We start from the raw sequence: 21,114 nt of genomic DNA, 5'->3' as shown, positions 1-21,114 counted from the left end.
AACAAGGTAGCAGCATCTTTACTTCTGGTGTTCTGATTGTCATAGACAGCATAAAGATGTAATAATTAGCTTAAAGGTATTGATAAACTGCTATAAAGTCATCTCTCAACAGGCAGAATCTGGTAAGCAGATTGGATGAGGAAAGTAGAGAGTCACAACCAAGCAATCCTGATTTTTTTCAGGGCTAGATACAGTCTCTTCAGTATGGCCATGGACGCTATTGCCTTAGCATCTAGGTACTCTGTATTATTTCATTCTTTAGATTAAGTACTAGGCCAAGAAAGAGGTCTATAAAAAGAAAAGGAATAAAAATTTTAAGATTCTGAGAGTAATTTTCCTTTTTTGTTTTTTGTGTTGAGTAATTCCAAATGTTAAATGTGTATATTTAGTTTTAGGCTACTGACTTGACATCTAAGAATAGAGAGATCTTTAAAGAAAAGTGGGCTGAGTTTTGAAGAGGAGAGCTGTGCTGTGTTGTGATGATTGTAAATAGCATGTGGTTTGGAGTTCTATTGCAGGATTACTTACCACCTGTTCTTATGTGCACTGTAAAATAACCCTGTGTTGCTTGTACCATGCTTAAGCAATGATTAAGGATTGAATTAATAATTTCAGTTTAATCTAAACATTAATTAAATTTATGTGCTTAAAAAACAATTCAAGAGGCTTATCAGGTTAACATAGGTTAACACCTGTGAAAGATAAGGGAGTGGAAGTGAAATTGGGCACAGAAAGCTTTCAGAGGTAGATTGGCCAATTTCTTCACTCTTGATGTTTCGAGTTGCCTTCTGCTGAGGTGATTTCCCCTTTGTCAGAAGAACTTCAGCAGTTCTTTTAGAGCAGGTCTTCTTTCAACAAATTCAGCTTCCCTTCATCTGAGAATGTCTTTTATTTCATCTTCATTCCTGAAGGGTATTTTCACTTGATATAAAATTCTGGGATGTCAGTTCTTTTCTTTTAGTACTTGAAAAATGTGTCACTTCTTTCTGGTCTCTGCATGGCTTCTGTTGAGAAATCTGTAGTCCTTTTTTGTTTTTTAAAAATATGAAAGTATGATAACACATTTACAGGAGACTTGGAAAATACAGAACAAAGTTGCATATGGTTCCTCTATATATTACAATTATTTTTAAAGTATGTAAATTAAGATTTTTAGTTGAGAAATCTGTAGTTATTTGAATTATAGTTTCCCTATAAGCAATGTATCACTTTTTCCTAGTTACTTTCAAAATTTTTCTTAGTCTTTAATTTTTAGCAGTTTGATCCTGAGATGTCTGAGTTTGGATTTCTTTGAACTTATCCTTTTAGGAGTTTGCTGAGCTTCTTGAATCTGTAGATTTCTGTCTTTTAACAAAGTTGGGAAATGTTAAAAAAATTTTTTTTGTCCTACACTACACTCTTCTCCCTCTAGCAATCCATTGACTTAATGTAAGATCTTTTGTTATTTTCCTACAGGTCCCTGAGATCCTATTCTTTTTTTTTTTCAATTTTTATTTGGTTGATCAGATTAGATCATTTCTGTGGATCTCCACTGACTTGTGCTGTTCACCTCTATTCTGCTGTTAATTACATCCTGTGAGGTGTTTTTTTTTTTTTTTTAATATTTATTTATTTGGCTGTGCTGTGTTTTAGTTGCAGCATGGGAGACCTTAGCTCCCTAGCCAGGGATTGTACCCGGGCCCCTTGCACTGGGAGCAAGGAGTCCTGGCCACTGGACCACCAGGGAAGTCCCCATCCACTGAGTTTTTTTTTAAGTTTTGTTTTAGTGGTCACTACCTTGTTGGGCTCAGACTACAAGTTCTGACCAGTCTTCTCTGAGTTGTAGTTTCAATGTCAGCTTATTTCCAAAGCCATTACAGAGTTGTTCAGATATGTCTTGTTAGTGTGCAAACCAGTGGCCATTCTAGGACCTGGAAGCTAGGTCTGACCCCCCTAGTTCCTCTTTCAAAGTCTGTGCTGTGCCGCCGAGGGTCAGACCCATGCCTGTGCCACTTGAGGGCAAGCCCAGGGGTTCATAACCAATCTGAGTTTCTTCCCCTCTCTCTGATCTCCCTGCTACTTTAGAGTTCTCTGGAGCTTCCTGTTTAGTCATCCAGCCAGAGAACTGATCCACTCAGTCGTGTTTGACTCTTTGTGACCTCATGGACTGCAGCACGCCAGGCTTCCCTGTCCATCACCAGCTCCCGGATCTTAACTCAAACTCACGTCCATTGAGTCAGTGATGCCATCCAGCCATCTCATCCTCTGTCGTCCCCTTCTCCTGCCTTCAATCTTTCTCGAAAGCATCAGGGTCTTTTCCAGTGAGTCAGTTCTTTGCGTCAGGTGATGTACCCTCATCCCCTGTATTTTATCATAATTCTGCCTGTGTCTGGGGCTACAAGGTAGAGGGACAGAGAGAAAAGATGCGAGAGGAGTTTTGGCCCCTCCTTCTTGGGACCATCGCTCCTCTGATTGGAGAGAAAAGATCCCTTCCCTCAGAGTTTTAACTTGCCTGCTGTGGTGGATTTCCCAGGTGGTGCTAGTGGTAAAGAATCCACCTGCAAGTGCAGAAGACATGAGAGAAGTGTGTTCGATCCCTGGATCAGGAAGACCCACTGGAGGAGGGCATGGCAGCTCCAGTATCCTTGCCTGGAGAATCCCCATGGACAGAAAAGCCTGGTGGGCTACTGTCCATGGGATTGCAAAGAGTTGGACATGACTGACTTAACACGTGCAGAGTTCTGAAGATCTGCCGAGTCGTTTCCTGCTTATTCAGTCAAACATAATCTTGGTACTGCTGTGAAAATTACACCATTTCTTTTTTTAATGACACCATTTCTGTTGGGAAAAAAAAAAAAGAAATAAGAAATAAGAATGCTTCTTATTCACAACAGAAGCTTAACTGCAGACTGCCTTGTGCTAGGGGTGCAAGAAAATGGAGGGAAAAAAGCATGTGATTTCTTTCCATCCCCTTCTACATGATAGGAAAACCCGCTCCTGTTCCTCATGCCAGCCCTGGAGGGCTTCTCCTGGAGGTGCCTGCCCTGTTGTGGGTTTCGGTTGTACTATCTCCAGAATGAGAGATAGATGTTGGAGGGAGGAAAGTAGTAAGCTCATCTTTGGTTCTTTGCCTTCCTCCCCAATCCACTTACTGCTGTTCAGAGTTGCCTCAAGTAGCCACTCCGTTCGGTCCTGATCTGGAACTGCATTCAGAGAGACAGGGTGGGGTGTACTTGCTTGATCTTACCCAGAACCAGAACCTTCAGCACTCTCTCTTTTTGTAATAGATTTTGACGAAATCCTTTAGCTTGCTATAAAAGGAATGTTTGCTCTTTGTGTAAGAGTGGTTATTATCTCCAGTGATAATCTCTGCTAGTACTTTATATATTCTTTTCACATTTGTTCTGTGAGCATTTGTAAACTCTTTTTAAACAGCAATGGTGTCATTAAAAAATAGAAACGGTGTCATAATTTTTGTAGAAGTTGCTTTTTTTTTTTTTTCACTTAAGGATAAGAACATTTTTCCATGTTAGTAGATACAGAGCAATGAACCTTTACTTCTTAATTGTGAATAGTAATACTAACAGAGTAGTAACTACCATTTCATTGCACTAATAAGGGAGCATATTAATTTCCAAGAGCTGCTCTGACAAAGTTCCACAGACTGGGTGGCTTACACAGACATTCTTTTCCCCACTGTTTTGGAAACTGTAAGTTCCTGATCAAGGTGTGGCAGGCAGGGTTGGTTTCTTCTGGGGCCTTTCTCCCTGATTTGTAGATAGCCATCTTTTCTTCATGTCATCAGGTGGTGTCTTTATCTGCTTGGGCTGCCAGGACAAAATTCCAAAATTCCATTTAAACAACAAAAGTTTATCTTCTGGTTGTAGAGACTGGGAAATCCAAGATCAGGGTGCTGGGCAATTCACTCCCTGTTGAGGGCAGGCAGCCTTCTTCCTGGCTGGCAGATGAGCACCTTCTCCCTGGGTCCTCATGTGGTGGGGAGAGAACAAGCGAGCCCTGGTGTTTGTTCCTTGCCTCATAAGAACACTGGCCCTACTGGATGAGGGCCCCACCCTTACGACTTCATTTAACCGTTATTACCTTCTCCCAGACTCTGTCTCCAGACAGTCACACTGGTTTCCAGGGCTTTGATGTAGGAATCTGGGAGGGACACAGACACCCGGTCTGGAACAGGTGGTCTTCCTTCTGCACCTGTCTCTGTCCTGCGTGCACGTGTGCTTGGTCGCTTCAGTCATGTGCGACCCTTTGCAACCCTGTGAACTGTAGCCCGCCTGTCCGTGGGGTTCTCCAGGCAAAGATACTGGAGCGAGTTTGCCATTTTCTCCTCCAGGGGATCTTCCCAACCCAGGGATCAAACCTGTGTCTCTGAGTCTCCTGCATTGGCAGGCAGGTTTTTCACCCACTAGCGCCACCTGAGACATCATTCGTATTGGATTAGGGCTGAAAATGGTCTCATTTTAACTTTATAAGGTGCTGGGAGTTAGGACTTGAATGCTGGAATTGTGAGAGGATACAGTTAAGTCCATAAAAGTATTTTCTCTACTTAAGCTGAGGCTCAAATATCTTGAGTGATTTGGCCAAGATTACACAGCTAGTTAGATGGAACGAGGATCCAGACCCTGGTGGATTGGCTCCAGAGCCTGCTCTCTGAGCCATCTGTCCAGTCTCTTTTTCCCCAACACCCACCTTGGCACTGCAGTTGTTGGGATGGGCCAAGGATTATTGAATAATCCTGTGTTGGATATAATGGCTCTTTTTTTTCCTATTAGACGGCTCTGCATTGAACATGCTTTTACAATTACCACTGCACACCTGTGAAAATATTGCTGTCATATAATGCCTAGAAGTCAGTTTATTTACAGAATCATTATAAAGTTTATTTTTCCAAAATACCCTCAAAAATGAAAACATTTACCCTTGCAGCAATAATGAATGAGAGTGGGGGTTTCAGAAAAGAACAGTGGAAAAGACTGCTTCCTGTCATAGGCTGCAGACAAATTGGAATTGGGGACTTATTGGAGGTGTCACAGAGTTTAAACAAAGATGGTGGTTTCTGTTAAGATAGGTGGGGTGAAAACGTATCAAGTGATGCATCCTGGTCAGTTCATGACTCGCTCTCTTGCCTTTCAGAATTTTGATTCCGACATCAGCAGTGTGGGGATAGACGGCTGCTGGCAGGCAGACAGCCAGAGGCTTCTCAATGAGGTGATGGTGGAGCACTTCTTCAGACAAGGAATGCTAGATGTTGCTGAGGAGCTCTGCCAGGTGAGTGAAATGAAAACAAGGGAGATCCTTGTGGTTTTTAAGTCTTCTAGCTGTAGGTAGGTTGTTACATTTTAATCACCAGTGCTGACCTCAGTTTACTAGGAAGTCTCTCTCTTTTTTTTTTAAACTTGGTTAAAAATTATAGTCCTAGAACTTCCTATTCAAATTATTTCCTTATTCTTGCCCCAGAATGTTGGTCCCAGGTCATCAGTCAAGGGACAGAAGTGGTGCTACTTTTCCAAATATCTCCTCTTTTGTTTTTTGGGAGGGAGCCAGTGCATTTTACTTAATTTTTTAAATCAGTTTTGTTTTTTAATTGTACAGTTGATTTACAGTGTTGTGTTAGCTTCTGCTGTACAGCAAAGTAAATCAGCTACATATATATCTCCACTGTTTTCTAGACTCCATTTCCATATAGGTCATTACAGAGCACCAAATAGAGTTCCTTGTGGTATGCAGTTACTTGTTACCTCTTACATATAGTACTGTGTGTGCTCAGTCATTTTAGTCACGTCTGACTCTTTCTGACCCTGTGGACTGTAGCCCACCAGGCTCCTCTGTCCATGGGGATTCTCCAGGCATACTGGAGTGGGTTACCATTTCTTCCTCCAGAGGATCTTCCCGACCCAGGGGACTGAATCCTTTTCTCTTACATCTCCTGCATTGGTCGGGGGGGTTTTTCACCACTAGTGCCACTTTGACAGGAAGGTTAGTATAGCAGAGAAGAGGACAAAGAGGATTATATTTGCTCTAATCTGGCCCAGCTTAAAGAACTTTATCAAATGAATTTCAAGCTAAAATTTACTTTAAGTGGGCAGCTTTTGTCTTTTATTCCTATTAGACATGAACTTAGAACAGTTTACCAGTACCACATAGTCATAATATCAGCAATATGTATTAAGTATTTACTGCCAGCCAAGCCCTTACTGCAACCCTGTGAAGAAGAAATTATTTCCCCCATTCTACAGATGAGGAATCTGAGGTCTAGAAAAATAACCTGCCCAAGGCCATACAGGTTCTTTGTGGAGGATCTTGGATTCAGTTCCAGTTCATGTGTCTTCAAACTCTCTTCTGTGGCTTACACTTTGTGCTGTTGTATTTTTCATTTAGAAGAATGAAGGACCATAAGGTTTAAATAATTTAAAGCTAGTCTGTAAACCAGACCTCTGATCTAAGACTTTGCTATTTTAAACAATTTAGATAAGTATTAACTCAAGTCTTTCTCTATACATTACAGGATTCTGTGTCCGTATAAATTTCCTAAAATAAATTGTGTCATTTAAGATTGTTTGTTTACAAGTATCAGAGACCCAAAATACCAATGGCTTAAACAAAAATGAAGTTTATTTCTCTTACACAAGAATAGGAGATAGTAAGCCATCCGTGACATATATGGTAACCACACACCATGAAACTCTTAGGGATCTCAGCTCCTTTTAGCTCTGCTGTTTCTAAGGTGACCCCTGACCTCATGGTCCAGGGTAGCCAGAACCCCAGCTTGACCTCTTTGTATTCCAGGAAGGGACAAAGACATATGTTTGTGTTTCATTGGCCAGAACTTACATTTTGCAAAGCCCAGCTTTATTCCATATGCTTACGTGCCCAGCTAAAATATGGGGTTTACTACTATCATAGGAGGAGGAAGAGGGATACTGGGGCTTAGTCCTCAGTTTCTGCCAGAGAATTATATGTTAAAAAGAAACTATCTTTAATGATTTACCTCACATTTTATAATGTAGAATATGCTTTTACCATATCTCTTTACTCTGACTTTTGCTAACAAAAGTTCTTTTGATTTTTTTCAGGAATCTGGTCTTTCTGTAGACCCAAGCCAGAAAGAACCATTTGTGGAGTTAAATCGAATATTAGAAGCGTTAAAAGTCCGAGTTCTGAGACCTGCTCTGGAGTGAGTTACTGAGTTTGTTTTCCTTTTAATATTTTGCGAGAACTCTGTAAGAAAATGGAATTAGCAAACACATTGAAGATTTTGAGATCTCTCTCTTAATCTCATGTGGGGTAGACTTCAGAGTAATCAAGGGAGAATTATTTTATTTCTTTTAGTCAAGTGAATTTGGGGGATATGCAATTTGAGAAAATGGTTAACACTCATTTCACTTACCAGTTAGTCTGAATTCCCATGAGAGAAGAGGGTTTCTTGTAGCCAGACTAGCTTTATAACTGAAGTACTGTTGTTCAGGGCATCTGAATTTGATATTTGAACTTGCATAATGTGTGGGGTTTGGTGTACATGAAGAGAACAAACGTTGTGGAGTTTTACTCTAATTACCATCATAAAATAGTTCACTGTGAACTTGTCATTGATGTGAATTCTATGAAATTACTGGGTTAGCTCTGTTAAGTATTATCCTAGAACAGGGTCAAGGGAAGTTTTTCATAAAGAGCCAGAGAAATATTTTAGGCTTTGCAAGCCATGTATGGTCTCTGTTGCATGTTTTTCTTTATTTCATTTTATAACCTTTTAAAAACATTAAAAAACAACAACAACAACAACAGAACCCACCTTGGCCAGGTGGTATATGAAATAGGCAGCAAGTCCTGTTTGGCCTGTGGCCATGGTTTGCTGACCCCTGTCCTAGAATTTTTTAATGTGATGATAATCACATTATTTGTTTTAAAAAGGAAGAAAGGAAAGTTACAAAGTGAAAGAAAAAATCTGGGTAAAAGCAGTGATATTGTTGTGAGGGCGCAGCCTTAGAACTGTAGTATTTTAAAACTGGAAATATGTGAGCGCATTGTTATCAGGGGGGAGATGTAGTTGGGCAGATCCTTGATGAGTTTTATAAAATACACCTTTTTTCCTTCTGCTAACCCATTTAAATCTTCATAGCTTAGTTTTTTCTGTTTCTCATCATTTCTCAGTTCTTAGGAAATTCAGAAAGTTCTAAAACCAGCCTAGATGAACAGGCAGAGATAGTAAAAGTCGCTCAATTGTGTCCGGCTCTTTGCGACCCCATAGACTATACAGTTCATGAAATTCTCCAGGCCAGAATACTGGAGTGGGTAGCCTTTCCCTTCTCCAGGGGATCTTCCCAACCCAGGGATGGAACCCAGGTCTCCTGCATTGCAGGCAGATTCTTTACCAGCTGAGCCACAAGGAAAGCCCAAGAATACTGGAGTGGGTAGCGGATCCCTTCTCCAGCAGATCTTCCTGACCTAGGAATTGAACTGAGGTCTCCTGCATTGCAGGTGGATTCTTTATCAGCTTTCCCTGAGCTATCAGGGAAGCCCCGACAGAGATAGAGTCCTATGTAAATTTATAAATTACAAATTTCTATATTAATTATAAATATCAGGTAGCTCATTTATTTTAATTCTTTAAAGATATAAATGTCACCCAGCACCACTGTGTACTATGCATATCACTTTTCAGTTTATTTTTATAATTGATTTTTTAGCAGGTTTTATTGTGATACACCCTTATAGGATGAAATTTAATCAAATGCCTCAAACACCCTCTTAAATATGGCAGTCACTCTTGTCTCTACTTTCATACTCCACCTAAATGGTTAAAGTCTAAAGGAGAGTGAGGGAGCCTAAATATAAAAATGTGATGGGTTTCTCAGTTGTTTTATAGTGATTTAGAAATGATATGTAAGTTGTTAATTGAGGTAATATTCATTCATCCATTAATTTCTCAGATTTTTCATCAGACTTTTGTTGAGTGCTTATTACTATGTATCAGAGACTATACTAAGTATTTGGACTGCCTTAGCCCTCAAACTACTCAAGGTTTTTACCTTTTGGACTGAAGAAAATTCATAAGACTCTCTTAACTGTGTACTTTTTCTTTAAGAGCTCAAGTTTCTTACTGATAACTATATTATATATATCAGTTATTTTTGTAAATGTCTTTCGTTATTTGTAGCCTTAAGCAGTGCCTCTCAGGCAAAGGAAGGACTCATTCCATCTGCCTGGCAGTAACAGTGGAAATTTCTCTGCAGTCGTCTCAGTATCCATGGGACATTGGTTCCAGAAGCCTCTGTGGATACCGAAACTCACAGATGCTCAAGTCCTTTATGTAAAATGGCTTGTTACTTTTGGCCCTTTGTATTTGAGGTTCTGCAGCAGTGGATGCTGAGGGCCAACTGTACAATAAAAATGTTCCTGTTACATTTTTCTGGGAATAGTGCCACATTAAATATCTGCACGTGGGATATAGTGATAATTACGGTTACCTCTCTTGGAGTGCTTATTATTAATATATGCCTCACGTTGTTCTAAGCAGTTTGTATGTATTAACTTATCAGTGCTCATAATAACCCTATGAAGTAAGTACTCAGTTTACAGAGGAGGAATTGAGCCTGGAAGATGCTCCATGGGAAAAAAAGGATGTGGGGTCAGAAGGTTAACTGAGGAAAGCTTCATGTGATAGTCTCTAGTACTCTCCTCTAAAAGATTCACTTTAGCATACTAGATGGGCCATCTGCAGTCCTACGATAAAGAAACACATTTAACTCTGTGAAATCCGTGTTTCCCGTGCATATTTAACCAAGGAATCCTTCTCTCCTTTCACCCGCAATAACACCTACTGCATAAAACTCACAAAATTGGAGATCTGTGGGACTGTAGGGGTTTCCTTAGTGGCTCAGATGGTAAAGAATCCACCTCCAAATGTGGGAGACCATAAATTTGCAAAGTGTTCATTTAACACAAATATCCATTACAGAAACTCAAAATTTTCCAATTCTTGCCAGTTATTGGTGGATGCAAAGCAGACATTTACTCAGCATCTTTTATGGGCAAGGTTTGGACTTCCCAGGTGGCTCAGTGGTAAAGGATCAGCCTGCCAATGCAGGAGACGCATGAGATGCAGGTTCGATCCATGGGCCAAGAAGATCCCCTGGAGGAGGAAATGGCAACCCACTCTGGTATTCTTGCCTGGAAAACCTCATGGACAGAGGAGCCTGGTGGGTTACAGTCCATAGGACTGCAAAGAGTCAGACACCACTGAGCCTCTAAGCACGTAGCACCCACGTGGGCAAGCACACACGTACTCAACTTGAATCAAAAATTTAAAAATGTGGGACATGAGTTTCCAGGATTCTGGTTCAGAAACACTGGAGAGAATCTTTCATATTTCACGTGTGGCAGCTTCTCTTTGTGCCTGGAAGCATCATGGAAGCACCCAGGAGAGGAAGAAGAAGGTGAGAGACTGCACCAGCTCCTTCAGGCAGCCTCGGCAGTTGAGGCAGAGGCCAGCCAGAAAGATTAACATGGCTGGAGTTGACTAGATGGGAGGACTAGATGAGGAGGAAGTCTGGTGAGCATTGTTAGCTATTAATTGCAACCAGGAAAAGACAATGGAAAGAAGGTGGTACAGAAGGATGATACGGCAGAGAGAAGCAACAGAAGAACAACCAGTTATACATACAGTCGGGATCCTGCATAATCTTTTGTTCCTGCCCCTGTATTTCTGAGTTTGTGTGCAGATTTTTCGCCTCATTCAGATCACCCTATTTTTTGAGTTCCTCTTGGCACCTCGCAGAGTGCTTATTTCATTGTAGGCATTCAATAAATGATGGAATAATTTGAAGAAGAACTTTGAACAAACATGCCCTCCTCCTTCATGTGGCAGATAGAAGCAAAGTCAAAAATAACTAGAGTGGATGGGAGAATAACAGTAACTTAATATGACGAGATGGAGAAAATTAGAAAAATAGAAACTGTCCTTGTAGACATGTACCAGTTGTTGACATTTTGAAAGTGCTATCTTGAGGGGAAGCCAGATGGTTGCCTTCCTAAAGAAGTTTCAGAAAGTAATACAGCCTTGGTAGATTTGCCATGGTCTAGAATATGACTTTCAACCTTGCATACTTGGAAACCCATTTTCTTTTTCCTCGAACACCCAAAGCAGGCCCAGGGGGCTCATAGCACTTGCTTAGAGGAATTTGAAGTTCTGTTTGCAAAGCTTCAGGGAATGCCATAAGGAAACAGAAAGTAACTGAATGATTATAATAGAGATGTTCTAGAATTTTTTTCACAGAAGAAAGAGTATTTCATTAGTCTAGACCACTGCAGAGTTTTAGATTGAATAGACCATGAACAGTACAGGCAAGCTTTGAAATATGAGAGGACTCCACCTCTAAGCCTAGCAATTAGGTGGAAACCACAGAGGGGTGTGAGGTGAGCTTGCCGTTGTGGTTTCTCGGCGGTGTGTGTGAACAATGCTTTTGAAGTGAAGAAATTACTTTCTGGAATTAGAGAAATTGTGGTGTCAGTGAATAAAACACTGTTTATAAGCAGAGAAAAGTTTTAGAATATGGAGGTTTTAGAAAAGTTTTAGAGAAGCCAGCAAGGATGTCTGGTCATGGAGCCTTGGCTACTAGAAAAGAGAGTGGCAGTGATTAAGCTGTTTCTGGTGTCAGTTCTGTTATTACTTTTGTCTTCCTGCAGGTGGCAGTCTTGCTGACTCAGGTACTTTTAATAGCCACATAGAACCGCAGATACAGGCTCTGATAGGTGTTGCCTGTACCACTGGAGAAAAGGGATCAAGGTTTAAATAAGTTGGGTCTTTCTCCCCTCTGTTTGAGCGTTTTTGGTTTTGTTTTCTTCGTTTTTGGTTATGTTCAGTAGTGTGCGCATGCTTAGTTGCTCAGTCACATCCGACTCTTTCCACCCTCACGGACTGCAGCCTGCCAGACTCCTCTGTCCATGGGTGTTCTCAGGCAGGAATACTAGAGTAGGGAGCCATTCCCTTCTCCAGGGGATCTTCTCAACCCAGAGACAGAACCCGGGCCTCCTGCATTGCAGGTGGATTCTTTATCGTCTGAGCGCTGGCTCTTTTTAATTCTGAATGGGCCAAAGAGGTAAGTTGAGGAATGGGGTGCAGTTTTAACTCACTGTGTCCATGCATTGAATCCAGTGGAAAAAGAGCAACTCTGTTAAAAAGAAGCTAATTGAAAGTGGAAAGAGGTACCCAGTGGAAAGAAGACAGAGAGAAGAAAGGTCAATGGAATGTAAAGGCCAAAAGGGGGGAAAAAAATATCTGGTGTGAGGACATCATTTTCTGTTGTCTGGCCAAAGTTTGCATGAAGTTGCAAGGACAGTCAGTGCTTCTCAGGAGGAAGAGGAGACATCTCTTATCTGGATCCATCGTCACCAAGGACTTGAGGATTATTGGAAACAAATGGGCAAACCATGGCTACAGAGAGACTGAGAATCTTCTTTTTAAAAAAAGGGAAAATTGAAATAAATTATCCCTGAGAGGAAGTGTTTAAAAAGAACAAGGAGCTGAACTAGGCCAGGAGGGGAGCTAAGGGAGACTCTGGAATTTGTTCTTATAAAATGCTGATGTGTTATTAATTTAGGCTTATCAAACACTTGGTTTTGTGGTGGAAATTAGCATTAAATAAGGCAATGTCATATTTAAGTACTTTATTAAAAAATCACCAGTCTGTAGAACTGTGCTGTCCAACATGCTGGCCACACATGATGTCTGTTAGGCATGCCCGCCACAGTCTGCGTGACTAAGACCTCTTGTAAAAGTTAAGTGTGAACGTGGTGGTTTAAAGAGGTTCACATGTGAATCATTGCCCTTTGTGTGGTTTCTTAAATAGCATGTAAGAAGGACAGAGATTCACACCAGCTCTGAGATGAGTGAAATGTTAGTAGTTCCAGTGATGGATTCAGCTTATACCTGAGGAGCTACCATTTGCCAGTAACCTCAGAAATGAAATGTTTAGCTATCCTAAAGCAAAATGATAGGGTTCCTCACTGTTTGGGGCTGAACTTTGGTTTTTGCCAATCTCTGAATTTTTTAACCCCTTGATTTGGTCACCAATAACATTCACCCAAGTCTACCCCTGTGGAGTAAACGCCTGCCACTCATTTCCCTGACTTTCTGCTTTTACCCCCAGGAAGATAGCCCCGAGATAGATAGAAAAAGAAGATATTTGTGAGCGTTTTAAAAAATGCTGTGAGACTTAGAGAATGAACTTATGGTTGCCGGAGGGGAGGGATAGTTAGGGAGTTGGGGATGGACGTGTACACACTGCTATATTTAAAATGGATAACCAACAAGGACCTATTGTACGGCACATGAAGCTCTGCTCAATGTTATGTGGCAGCCTGGATGGGAGGAGATTTGGGGGAGAATGGATACATGTGTATGTATGGCTGAGACCCTTCACTGTTCACCTAAAACTATCACAGCATTGTTAATCAGCTCTCAGTTCAGTTCAGTCACTCAGTCGTGTCCGATTCTTTGTGACCCCATGAATCGCAGCACGCTAGGCCTCCCTGTCCGTCACCATCTCCCGGAGTTCACTCAGACTCACGTCCATTGAGTCCGTGATTCCATCCAGCCATCTCATCCTCGGTCGTCCCCTTCTCCTCCTGCCCCCAATCTCTCCCAGCATCAGAGTCTTTTCCAATGAGTCAACTCTTCGCATGAGGTGGTGAAAGTACTGGAGCTTCAGCTTTAGCATCATTCCTTCCAAAGAGATCCCAGGGTTGACCTCCTTCAGAATGGACTGGTTGGATCTCCTTGCAGTCCAAGGGACTCTCAAGAGTCTTCTCCAACACCACAGTTCAAAAGCATCAATTCTTTGGCTCTCAGCCTTCTTCACAGTCCAACTCTCACATCCATACATGACCACAGGAAAAACCATAGCCTTAGTTGGCAAAGTAATGTCTCTGCTTTTGAATATACTATCTAGGTTGGTCATAACTTTCCTTCCAAGGAGTAAGCTTCTTTTAATTTCATGGCTGCAGTCACCATCTGCAGTGATCCTGGAGCCCAAAAAATAAAGTCTGACACTGTTTCCACTGTTTCCCTGTCTATTTGCCATGAAGTGATGGGACCAGATGCCATGATCTTCGTTTTCTGAATGTTGAGCTTTAAGCCAACTTTTTCACTCTCCTCTTTCACTTTCATCAAGAGGCTTTTTAGCTCCTCTTCACTTTCTGCCATAAGGGTGGTGTCATCTGCATATCTGAGGTTACTGATATTTCTCCCGGCAATCTTAATTCCAGCTTGTGTTTCTTCCAACCCAGCGTTTCTCATGATGTACTCTGCATATAAGTTAAATAAGCAGGGTGACAATATACAGCCTTGACGTACTCCTTTTCCTATTTGGAAGCAGTCTGTTGTTCCATGTCCAGTTCTAACTGTTGCTTCCTGACCTGCATACAGATTTCTCAAGAGGCAGGTCAGGTGGTCTCGTATTCCCATCTCTTTCAGAATCTTCCACAGTTTATTGTGATCCACACAGTCAAAGGCTTTACCCCATTACAAAATGAAAAGCTCAAAAGGAAAAAAAAAATGCTGTGAAAGATTGTAGTGGAATGTGCCGTAGAAACTGGCAAGAGGCATTTTTCATTGGAAAAGACTCTGATGCTGGGAAAGATTGAGGGCAGGAGGATGAAGTAGTTGGGTGGCATCACTGGCTTAGTGGACATGAGTTTGAGCAAACTCAGGGAGATAGTGAAGGACAAGGAAGCCTGGCGTGCTGCAGTCCACGGAGTCCCAAGAGTCAGACACGACTTAGCAGCTAAACACCACCACCAGCCAGAAATAGAAACCAGCGCAGGCCGGCAGGATGGTGGGAGGAGAGAGGTAAGCAGACCAGTGCTGTCAGTTAGTCCTGGGAAAGAACAGCTAGCTTGAAGGTGGAATCTCGTTTTAATTATTTTGGATTAATAGGAAATGCTAAACATGGAACGAGCAATGGGCCAAGTCCCTTTGGAGGCCTGACAGTGAAGATAATGAATACTTCCCGTTTCTGTGTGATAATTGTGTGGATGTGGGTTGCCTCTGACTCCATCGCCTAAGTGAATGGTGGTGTTTTGGGGTCTTTTTATGCGCGAGGCCCAGAGGTCTCCTGACTAGCGCTGCAGTGAACCGGAACTGTGACACGGGCGACCTTACTGGGTGTCATTGTGTTTGGTTTGCAGTGCTTCTCTAAACCCGGAATGGTTCCACAGTTGCCGGTGCTCTTGTGGTGAACACTGGGAGACTTGGGAGCAGACTTTTTTTTTTAGAAACTACAGTAAAGCTAATAATTTACCTGAATGTTTACATTTAGCTTGCTGCTCGTAGTGTGCGTGCGTGTGTGTGCTGGTGTGTTAATGTTAGTCGCTCAGTCGTGTCCGACTCTTTGTGACTCCATGAGCTGTAGCCTGCCGGCTCCTCTGTCCATAGAATTCTCCTGGAAAGAATACCGGAGTGGGTAGCCATTCCCTTTTCCCGGGGGTCTTCCTGACCCAGGGATCAAACCCCAGACTCCTGCATCGCAGGCGGATTCTTTACCGTCTGAGCCACCACGGAAGCCGGCTATAGTGGAGTGGGTGTTAGTGTTTTAAAAAATGAGAGATCAGACATCTTCTGCCAGAAGTGCCATGAACCAGAATACAGTGCCCCGTTCCTTCATTAACTGTTTCGTTTTTGTTTGTTTGTCTTTCTGTCGTGTGTCTTCGGTGCTGTGTAGACAAGCAGTTTTTGGTGCCGATGTAGTTTTGTGCTTTTGTGGTTTCATGTGCTTCATTGTTTTTGGATTTGATGATTTTCAGGTTAATTAAGGTGGTAACTTTCTTCTACCCCTTACTCCTGCTCAGTGAATCAAACACCCACATGTTCAGTGTGAGCTTCTAGCGAAGAACACTTCAAAAATTTTTAAAGGGAGTTAGCTGATACATGGAAAAGGCAATGGCAGCCCACTCCAGTACTTTTGCCTGGCAAATCCCATGGATGGAGGAGCCTGGTAGGCTGCAGTCCATGAGGTCGCTAGGAGTCGGACACGACTGAGCGACTTCACTTTCACTTTTTATGTTCATGCATTGGAGAAGGAAATGGCAACCCACTCCAGTGTTCTTGCCTGGAGAATCCCAAGGATGGGGGAGCCTGGTGGTCTGCCGTCTCTGGGGTCACACAGAGTTGGACACAACTGAAGCGACTTAGCAGCAGCAGCAGCAGTAGCTGGTACATGCTGATTCCCAGAGAGTTGTTTTTAGAAAAATCAAAGTAACACTGAGTATTGTATGGAAGTGCCCAAGTAACTTTTAGATTGTCACTTTCTTGTTAATGATTTTAGAGAATATTATGCTTATCTATTCAGTAAACACATATTAAGTAGCTGATTATTGTCGATTTGTGCCCGTCTCTGGGCTCACTGCTTTAACTGGCCCCCTCATTTAATGCTCATAACACTATGAGTTGCCCCCATTTTATAGTAGGGAAATGGATGTGAGTGCATTAAGTAACAGGTTGCCACGATTCACACCACAGAGCCAGCATTTAAATCCATGAGTGCTTGGAGAAGGAAATGGCAACCCACTCCAGTAGTCTTGCCTGGGAAATCCCATGGACAGAGGAGCCTGGCGGGCTATAGTCTATGGGTCGCAAAGAGCCGGACATGACTTAGCAACCATAACGACATTTGGCTCTACTGACCTGCTCTACCTTGTGCCCCTTCAAAGTAGGTGGGGTACTGAGCTGAGCAAGGCAGAACCCCCACCTTAAGAGACCATCTTCCCAAGTGGACTGTGAGAGGTTCGAATAAAAAACATCTAGAGTTCAGTGGATGAAGAGATTATTAGGAAACTTACAGAAAATGTGGTAATTGAGCCTGGGCCTTGAATTTTTCAGTTCCGTTCTCAGCTACTCAGTTTGTTCCATTGTACTTTTGTTAAAATACAACTGCCCCGTACACTGGGAGAAGGGACCATGGCTTCTCATTTCATGGAAGGAACAAGCATTCTCTCCACACCAGCTGTGTTTCACCTAGATGCATCGCTGTTGATGGGATGCGGGTTGCGAGTCAGGGTGTCTGAACATGTTTGCATGTTCTTCTTGGCATGCGCTTCTCTCTGCCTCCATTCTGTTCTCAGCAGCGCTCTTAATTTCCTCCTTTAATTCTTCACGCCACATCACACATGCCTCCAGCTCACCCTATTGGCCCGCCACTGGGTTCTCCTCCTTCCCTACGTTACGTAACCTCCCCTCTGGGTTTTTCAGTCTCCCATCCTCTCAGAAAGAAGAATGGATGGGGCAGAGACCTCAGTGATGATAGACCCAGTTCCTCAAACTTCTTTCTTCATTGTACCACTCCGGGCCATCTTTGTCTTTATAAAGTAACCTCTTGCCTCTGAAATCCTTATCTTTTTTCTCTCCTGTTTCTTTTCTCTACCGAACCTATGGGCAGTTCTCGCTGCACAATTCCCAGTATGCCCAAATTTCACCACAGTTTAGTGAGAGGACACCGATTCCCCAGCAACACAGTTCAGATTTCAGTCACTGAGGTATATTGCGAGTAGGCACATAAAGTACAGACTTCCCCGCCAGCTTTTCAGCCGTGGTCACAACACAAATGAGAGCTGTGCAGCCCGGCCACCGCTCCTCAGTCTCGTGGCGCTGGGCCACAGCGTATCCGTAACTCAGTTCACCCTCAGACAGCAAGTGTGGGGCCCTGTTGCCTCCTCGGCTCCTGGTAATAAGCCCACGCGACATATTACAGAAAGGGATCACTGAGAGACAGGCTTGGACAATAAGGGTGAGTCACTAGACGTGAAATTGGATGCATTGAGGATGGTTTGAAAATGATGACAGCAAGGGGAAGCTGGGACGAGAGCTGCTAGACTTACATGGAGCTGTGGTATGAGGCATATTGAAAAGTCCTATGGGGACTTCCCTGGTGGTGCAGTGGCTAAGATTCCATGCTTCCAGTGCCGGGGGCCTGGGTTCAATCCCTGGTCAGGGCACTTGATCCCACATCCAGCAACTAAAGATCCTGCATGCCACAACTAAGATCTGATACAGCCAAATAAATAAATAAATATTAAAAAAGGAAAAAGTCCTATGAATGTAAAAACCAAGTTGAAGTTGCTTCAACACCTTTTAATGTAAATTGCACTAGGAACAGAAAGCTGCTTGTGGTTTAAATGATGGAGCATTTACTTCTACTTTGGGTTGAAGACTGTAAAAATAAACAAACAAAAACCCCAAAAACCTCTCCATTCTGGGGACTTCCCTGGTGGTCTAGTGGTTAAGAATCTCCTTGGTGTTACAACTGGACTGCATTAACCTTAGTGCCAGTTAAGGATCCAAGGCTTACTTAAATTTAAGTAAATATTTCCAAGATCCAAGTGATTTTTAAAAATCACTTTGATTTTGAGGTCAGAGGCACCTCATGATTAGACTCTGAGAAGCGGCTGCATCAGCAGATTGGTTAGAATATTGATATGTGGGTTTGCAGCCCTTTGGGGAAGGATGGGATCCAGTGAGGGCTTCCCTGGTGGCTCAGACGTAAAGAATCTGCCTGCAGTGCAGGAGACCTGGGTTCCATCCCTGGGTGGGGAAGATGCTCTGGAGAATGGGATGGCTACTCCCTCCAGTATTCTTGCCTGGGAAATCCCATGGACAGAGGAGTCTGGAGGGCTACAGTCCAGTAGGTCGCAGAGAGTCGGACGTGACTGAGCAACAAGCACACATACAGGATCCAGTGAAAGTGCCGTCTGTGAAGTCTAATGCCAGTCAACTGATTCATTACAAGTAACTTGAAACATTTTACTCTCGTATTAGGTTGACCCATAAGGTCATTTGAGACTTCCATAGCATCTTAATGGAAACACCCGAACAAACATATTGGCCAACTCAATAGTAGAGTAGCTCAGTTTAGATTCTGAGGGTCCTTAGTGAATTGGGTTAAATGGGGAATATTTAAATGGGGAATGTCTAACTGAAGATCCGATTAGAGAAGAATGTGATACTGGCATCTTCTACATATTAATATGTTTAGAGAAATAAAGCAGTGTTTCTTACCACTGGCTTGCAAATTTGATTTTAACAGCTGGCTGATAGATCTTTCTGCTTTAGTGCTCCCCTTTAACTGGTATTCCCGGCTCAAGATAGTTATTCCAACTTTTGTACTACAGAGGGCTGATGTCACTGAACTTTGGATCATTCAGAACTGCATATTGTTCTTTCTCTCGTTAGCACTGCTGGTACAGACCTTCCTGGCACTGTGACACACTACATGGTATTTTTATAGCTTTGTCTGCCTGATTAGATCAAAAGCATGTTGAGGGTGAATCCCTGTGTTTACTGTTTTCAATCTGAAAGCAAGTAGCACAAAATTTGGCAGCAGTGCAGTGCTGTGTTAGTTTCTGCTGTTCAGCAAAGTGAATCAACTCTGTGTACACATATCCCCGCTTTCTTCATTGAAAATTTAAACATAGATGATTCTCCTTCAGAATCTTCTGATACATTTATAGACGTAACAGTTGAGCAGGACGAGTAGTGGATCTAGACAGCCAGTAGCGAATCTCATGAGTGACGTCGGCTTCAGCGTGTGGCCTTGTACAGTTCCAAATATGTCAAATCAATCTTGTCGTGATGTAAAGACCTTATTAAATAGTAATTGTCATCTAATTTAATGTTTTTCTTTCTTTCACTGGCTGCAGAGCATCTTTTGGTATAGTTTCTTTTCTTTACAAAGCCTCTGGTCCTAAGGGTTGATGTTACCACCAACTTCCACAAGATGGCAGACTAAACCCATTTTTGTTGTTAGGTTTCAAACCACTTTTAACATACATGCCTGTGCTTTTTATCACCGTTAAATCTTTTTTTGCTTTTTCTTTAGATGGGCAGTATCAAACCGAGAAATGCTCATAGCCCAAAACAGCTCCTTGGAATTTAAGCTACACAGACTCTATTTTATTAGCTTGTTAATGGGTGGAACTACAAATCAGCGAGAGGCGTTGCAGTATGCTAAAAATTTTCAGCCATTTGCCCTAAATCATCAAAAAGGTGAGTCTAGAGTCTGAGGGCTTTAATGGTTGAAACAGGGCTAAAGCTGCCACTGGAATTTGTTTGTCTTAACTAGATGTAACATGTATTTGTAGATGATGATCACTTAATTAAAAAGCTCTTGACTGGCTCTAAAGCCTCTTGATTGAGGGAATTCCCTGAAGGTCCAGTGGTTAGGACTCCTTGCTCTCACTGCCAAGGGCCCCAGGTTCAATCCTAGTTGGGAAACTAAGATTCTACAAGCCGTGCGGCAAGGCTTGAAAACAAAAAGTCTCTTAATTGAAAAGCCAGAAAGAAACTTAACATTTTGGAGGATTCTGTTAAACTAAGAGGAAATAAAGTGTGTTCTTGCTCCCCCGCTCCCCCGCCACCCGCTGTGCCGCTGTTGTCACACAGCCAGACGTCTGAAGGCCCACCAGCGTGGCAGCACTTAGCCCCAGGGATCGGTGTAGGGGCTGGCTGGTTTCACAGCCAAAGATAGTAATGGCCCCATTTTACGACACAGTGGTTACCCCTCCGGATGATGGTGATCACGCTGTGCTGTAAGAATAAAATAATTATACATTCAGTATTTAGTGCTTTCCTTTTCTTGTTTTCCTCTGTGCTGTTTCTTTAAAAGACAGCGAGCTTAAGGACCAGAATTTTTAAAAGACATTGTTAATAAGTTATTTTATGCCATGTCCACTGGGGAAATTCTTGCCTTTTTCAGTGTATAACTTGCAAACTCTTGTTTCAAGTGTGAGCATTCATACCTCCAAATCGCTGCTGCTTCTGTTTAGACATTCAGGTCTTGATGGGGAGCCTCGTGTACCTGAGACAAGGGATTGAGAACTCACCATATGTTCACCTGCTTGACGCAAACCAGTGGGCTGACATCTGTGACATCTTCACCCGGGATGCCTGTGCCCTCCTGGGGCTCTCCGTGGAGTCCCCGCTCAGTGTCAGGTATGGACACTGTCCTGTGTAGTTTTTTTGTTGTTGTTGTTTATTTTTGAGGGTTCCCTGTGCTCTATAGTTGGTTCCCATTTGTTAACTATTTTTACGTAGTAGCATGTATATGTTGATTCCGATCTCCCAGTCCATCC

At 42.5% G+C, this 21,114-nt stretch overlaps 1 protein-coding gene across 2 annotated transcripts in view; it reads left to right on the top strand.

Moving 5' to 3' along the window:
* RMND5A (required for meiotic nuclear division 5 homolog A) overlaps nt 1–21,114 on the top strand; it is a 60,837-nt gene that overhangs the window by 29,089 nt on the left and 10,634 nt on the right. For both annotated transcript variants that reach the window (XM_018055355.1, XM_018055354.1), the window contains exons 3-6: nt 5,131–5,265; nt 7,071–7,171; nt 19,863–20,029; nt 20,809–20,974. In XM_018055355.1, coding sequence (XP_017910844.1) covers nt 5,131–5,265; nt 7,071–7,171; nt 19,863–20,029; nt 20,809–20,974 — 569 coding nt within the window. The remainder of the gene's footprint in view (nt 1–5,130; nt 5,266–7,070; nt 7,172–19,862; nt 20,030–20,808; nt 20,975–21,114) is intronic.

The sequence above is a fragment of the Capra hircus genome, chromosome 11, assembly GCF_001704415.2.
Source record: "Capra hircus breed San Clemente chromosome 11, ASM170441v1, whole genome shotgun sequence".
Lineage (NCBI taxonomy): Eukaryota > Metazoa > Chordata > Mammalia > Artiodactyla > Bovidae > Capra > Capra hircus.
Note: the sequence above shows the minus strand (reverse complement) of the source record. Positions and strands in the feature narration are given on the sequence as shown.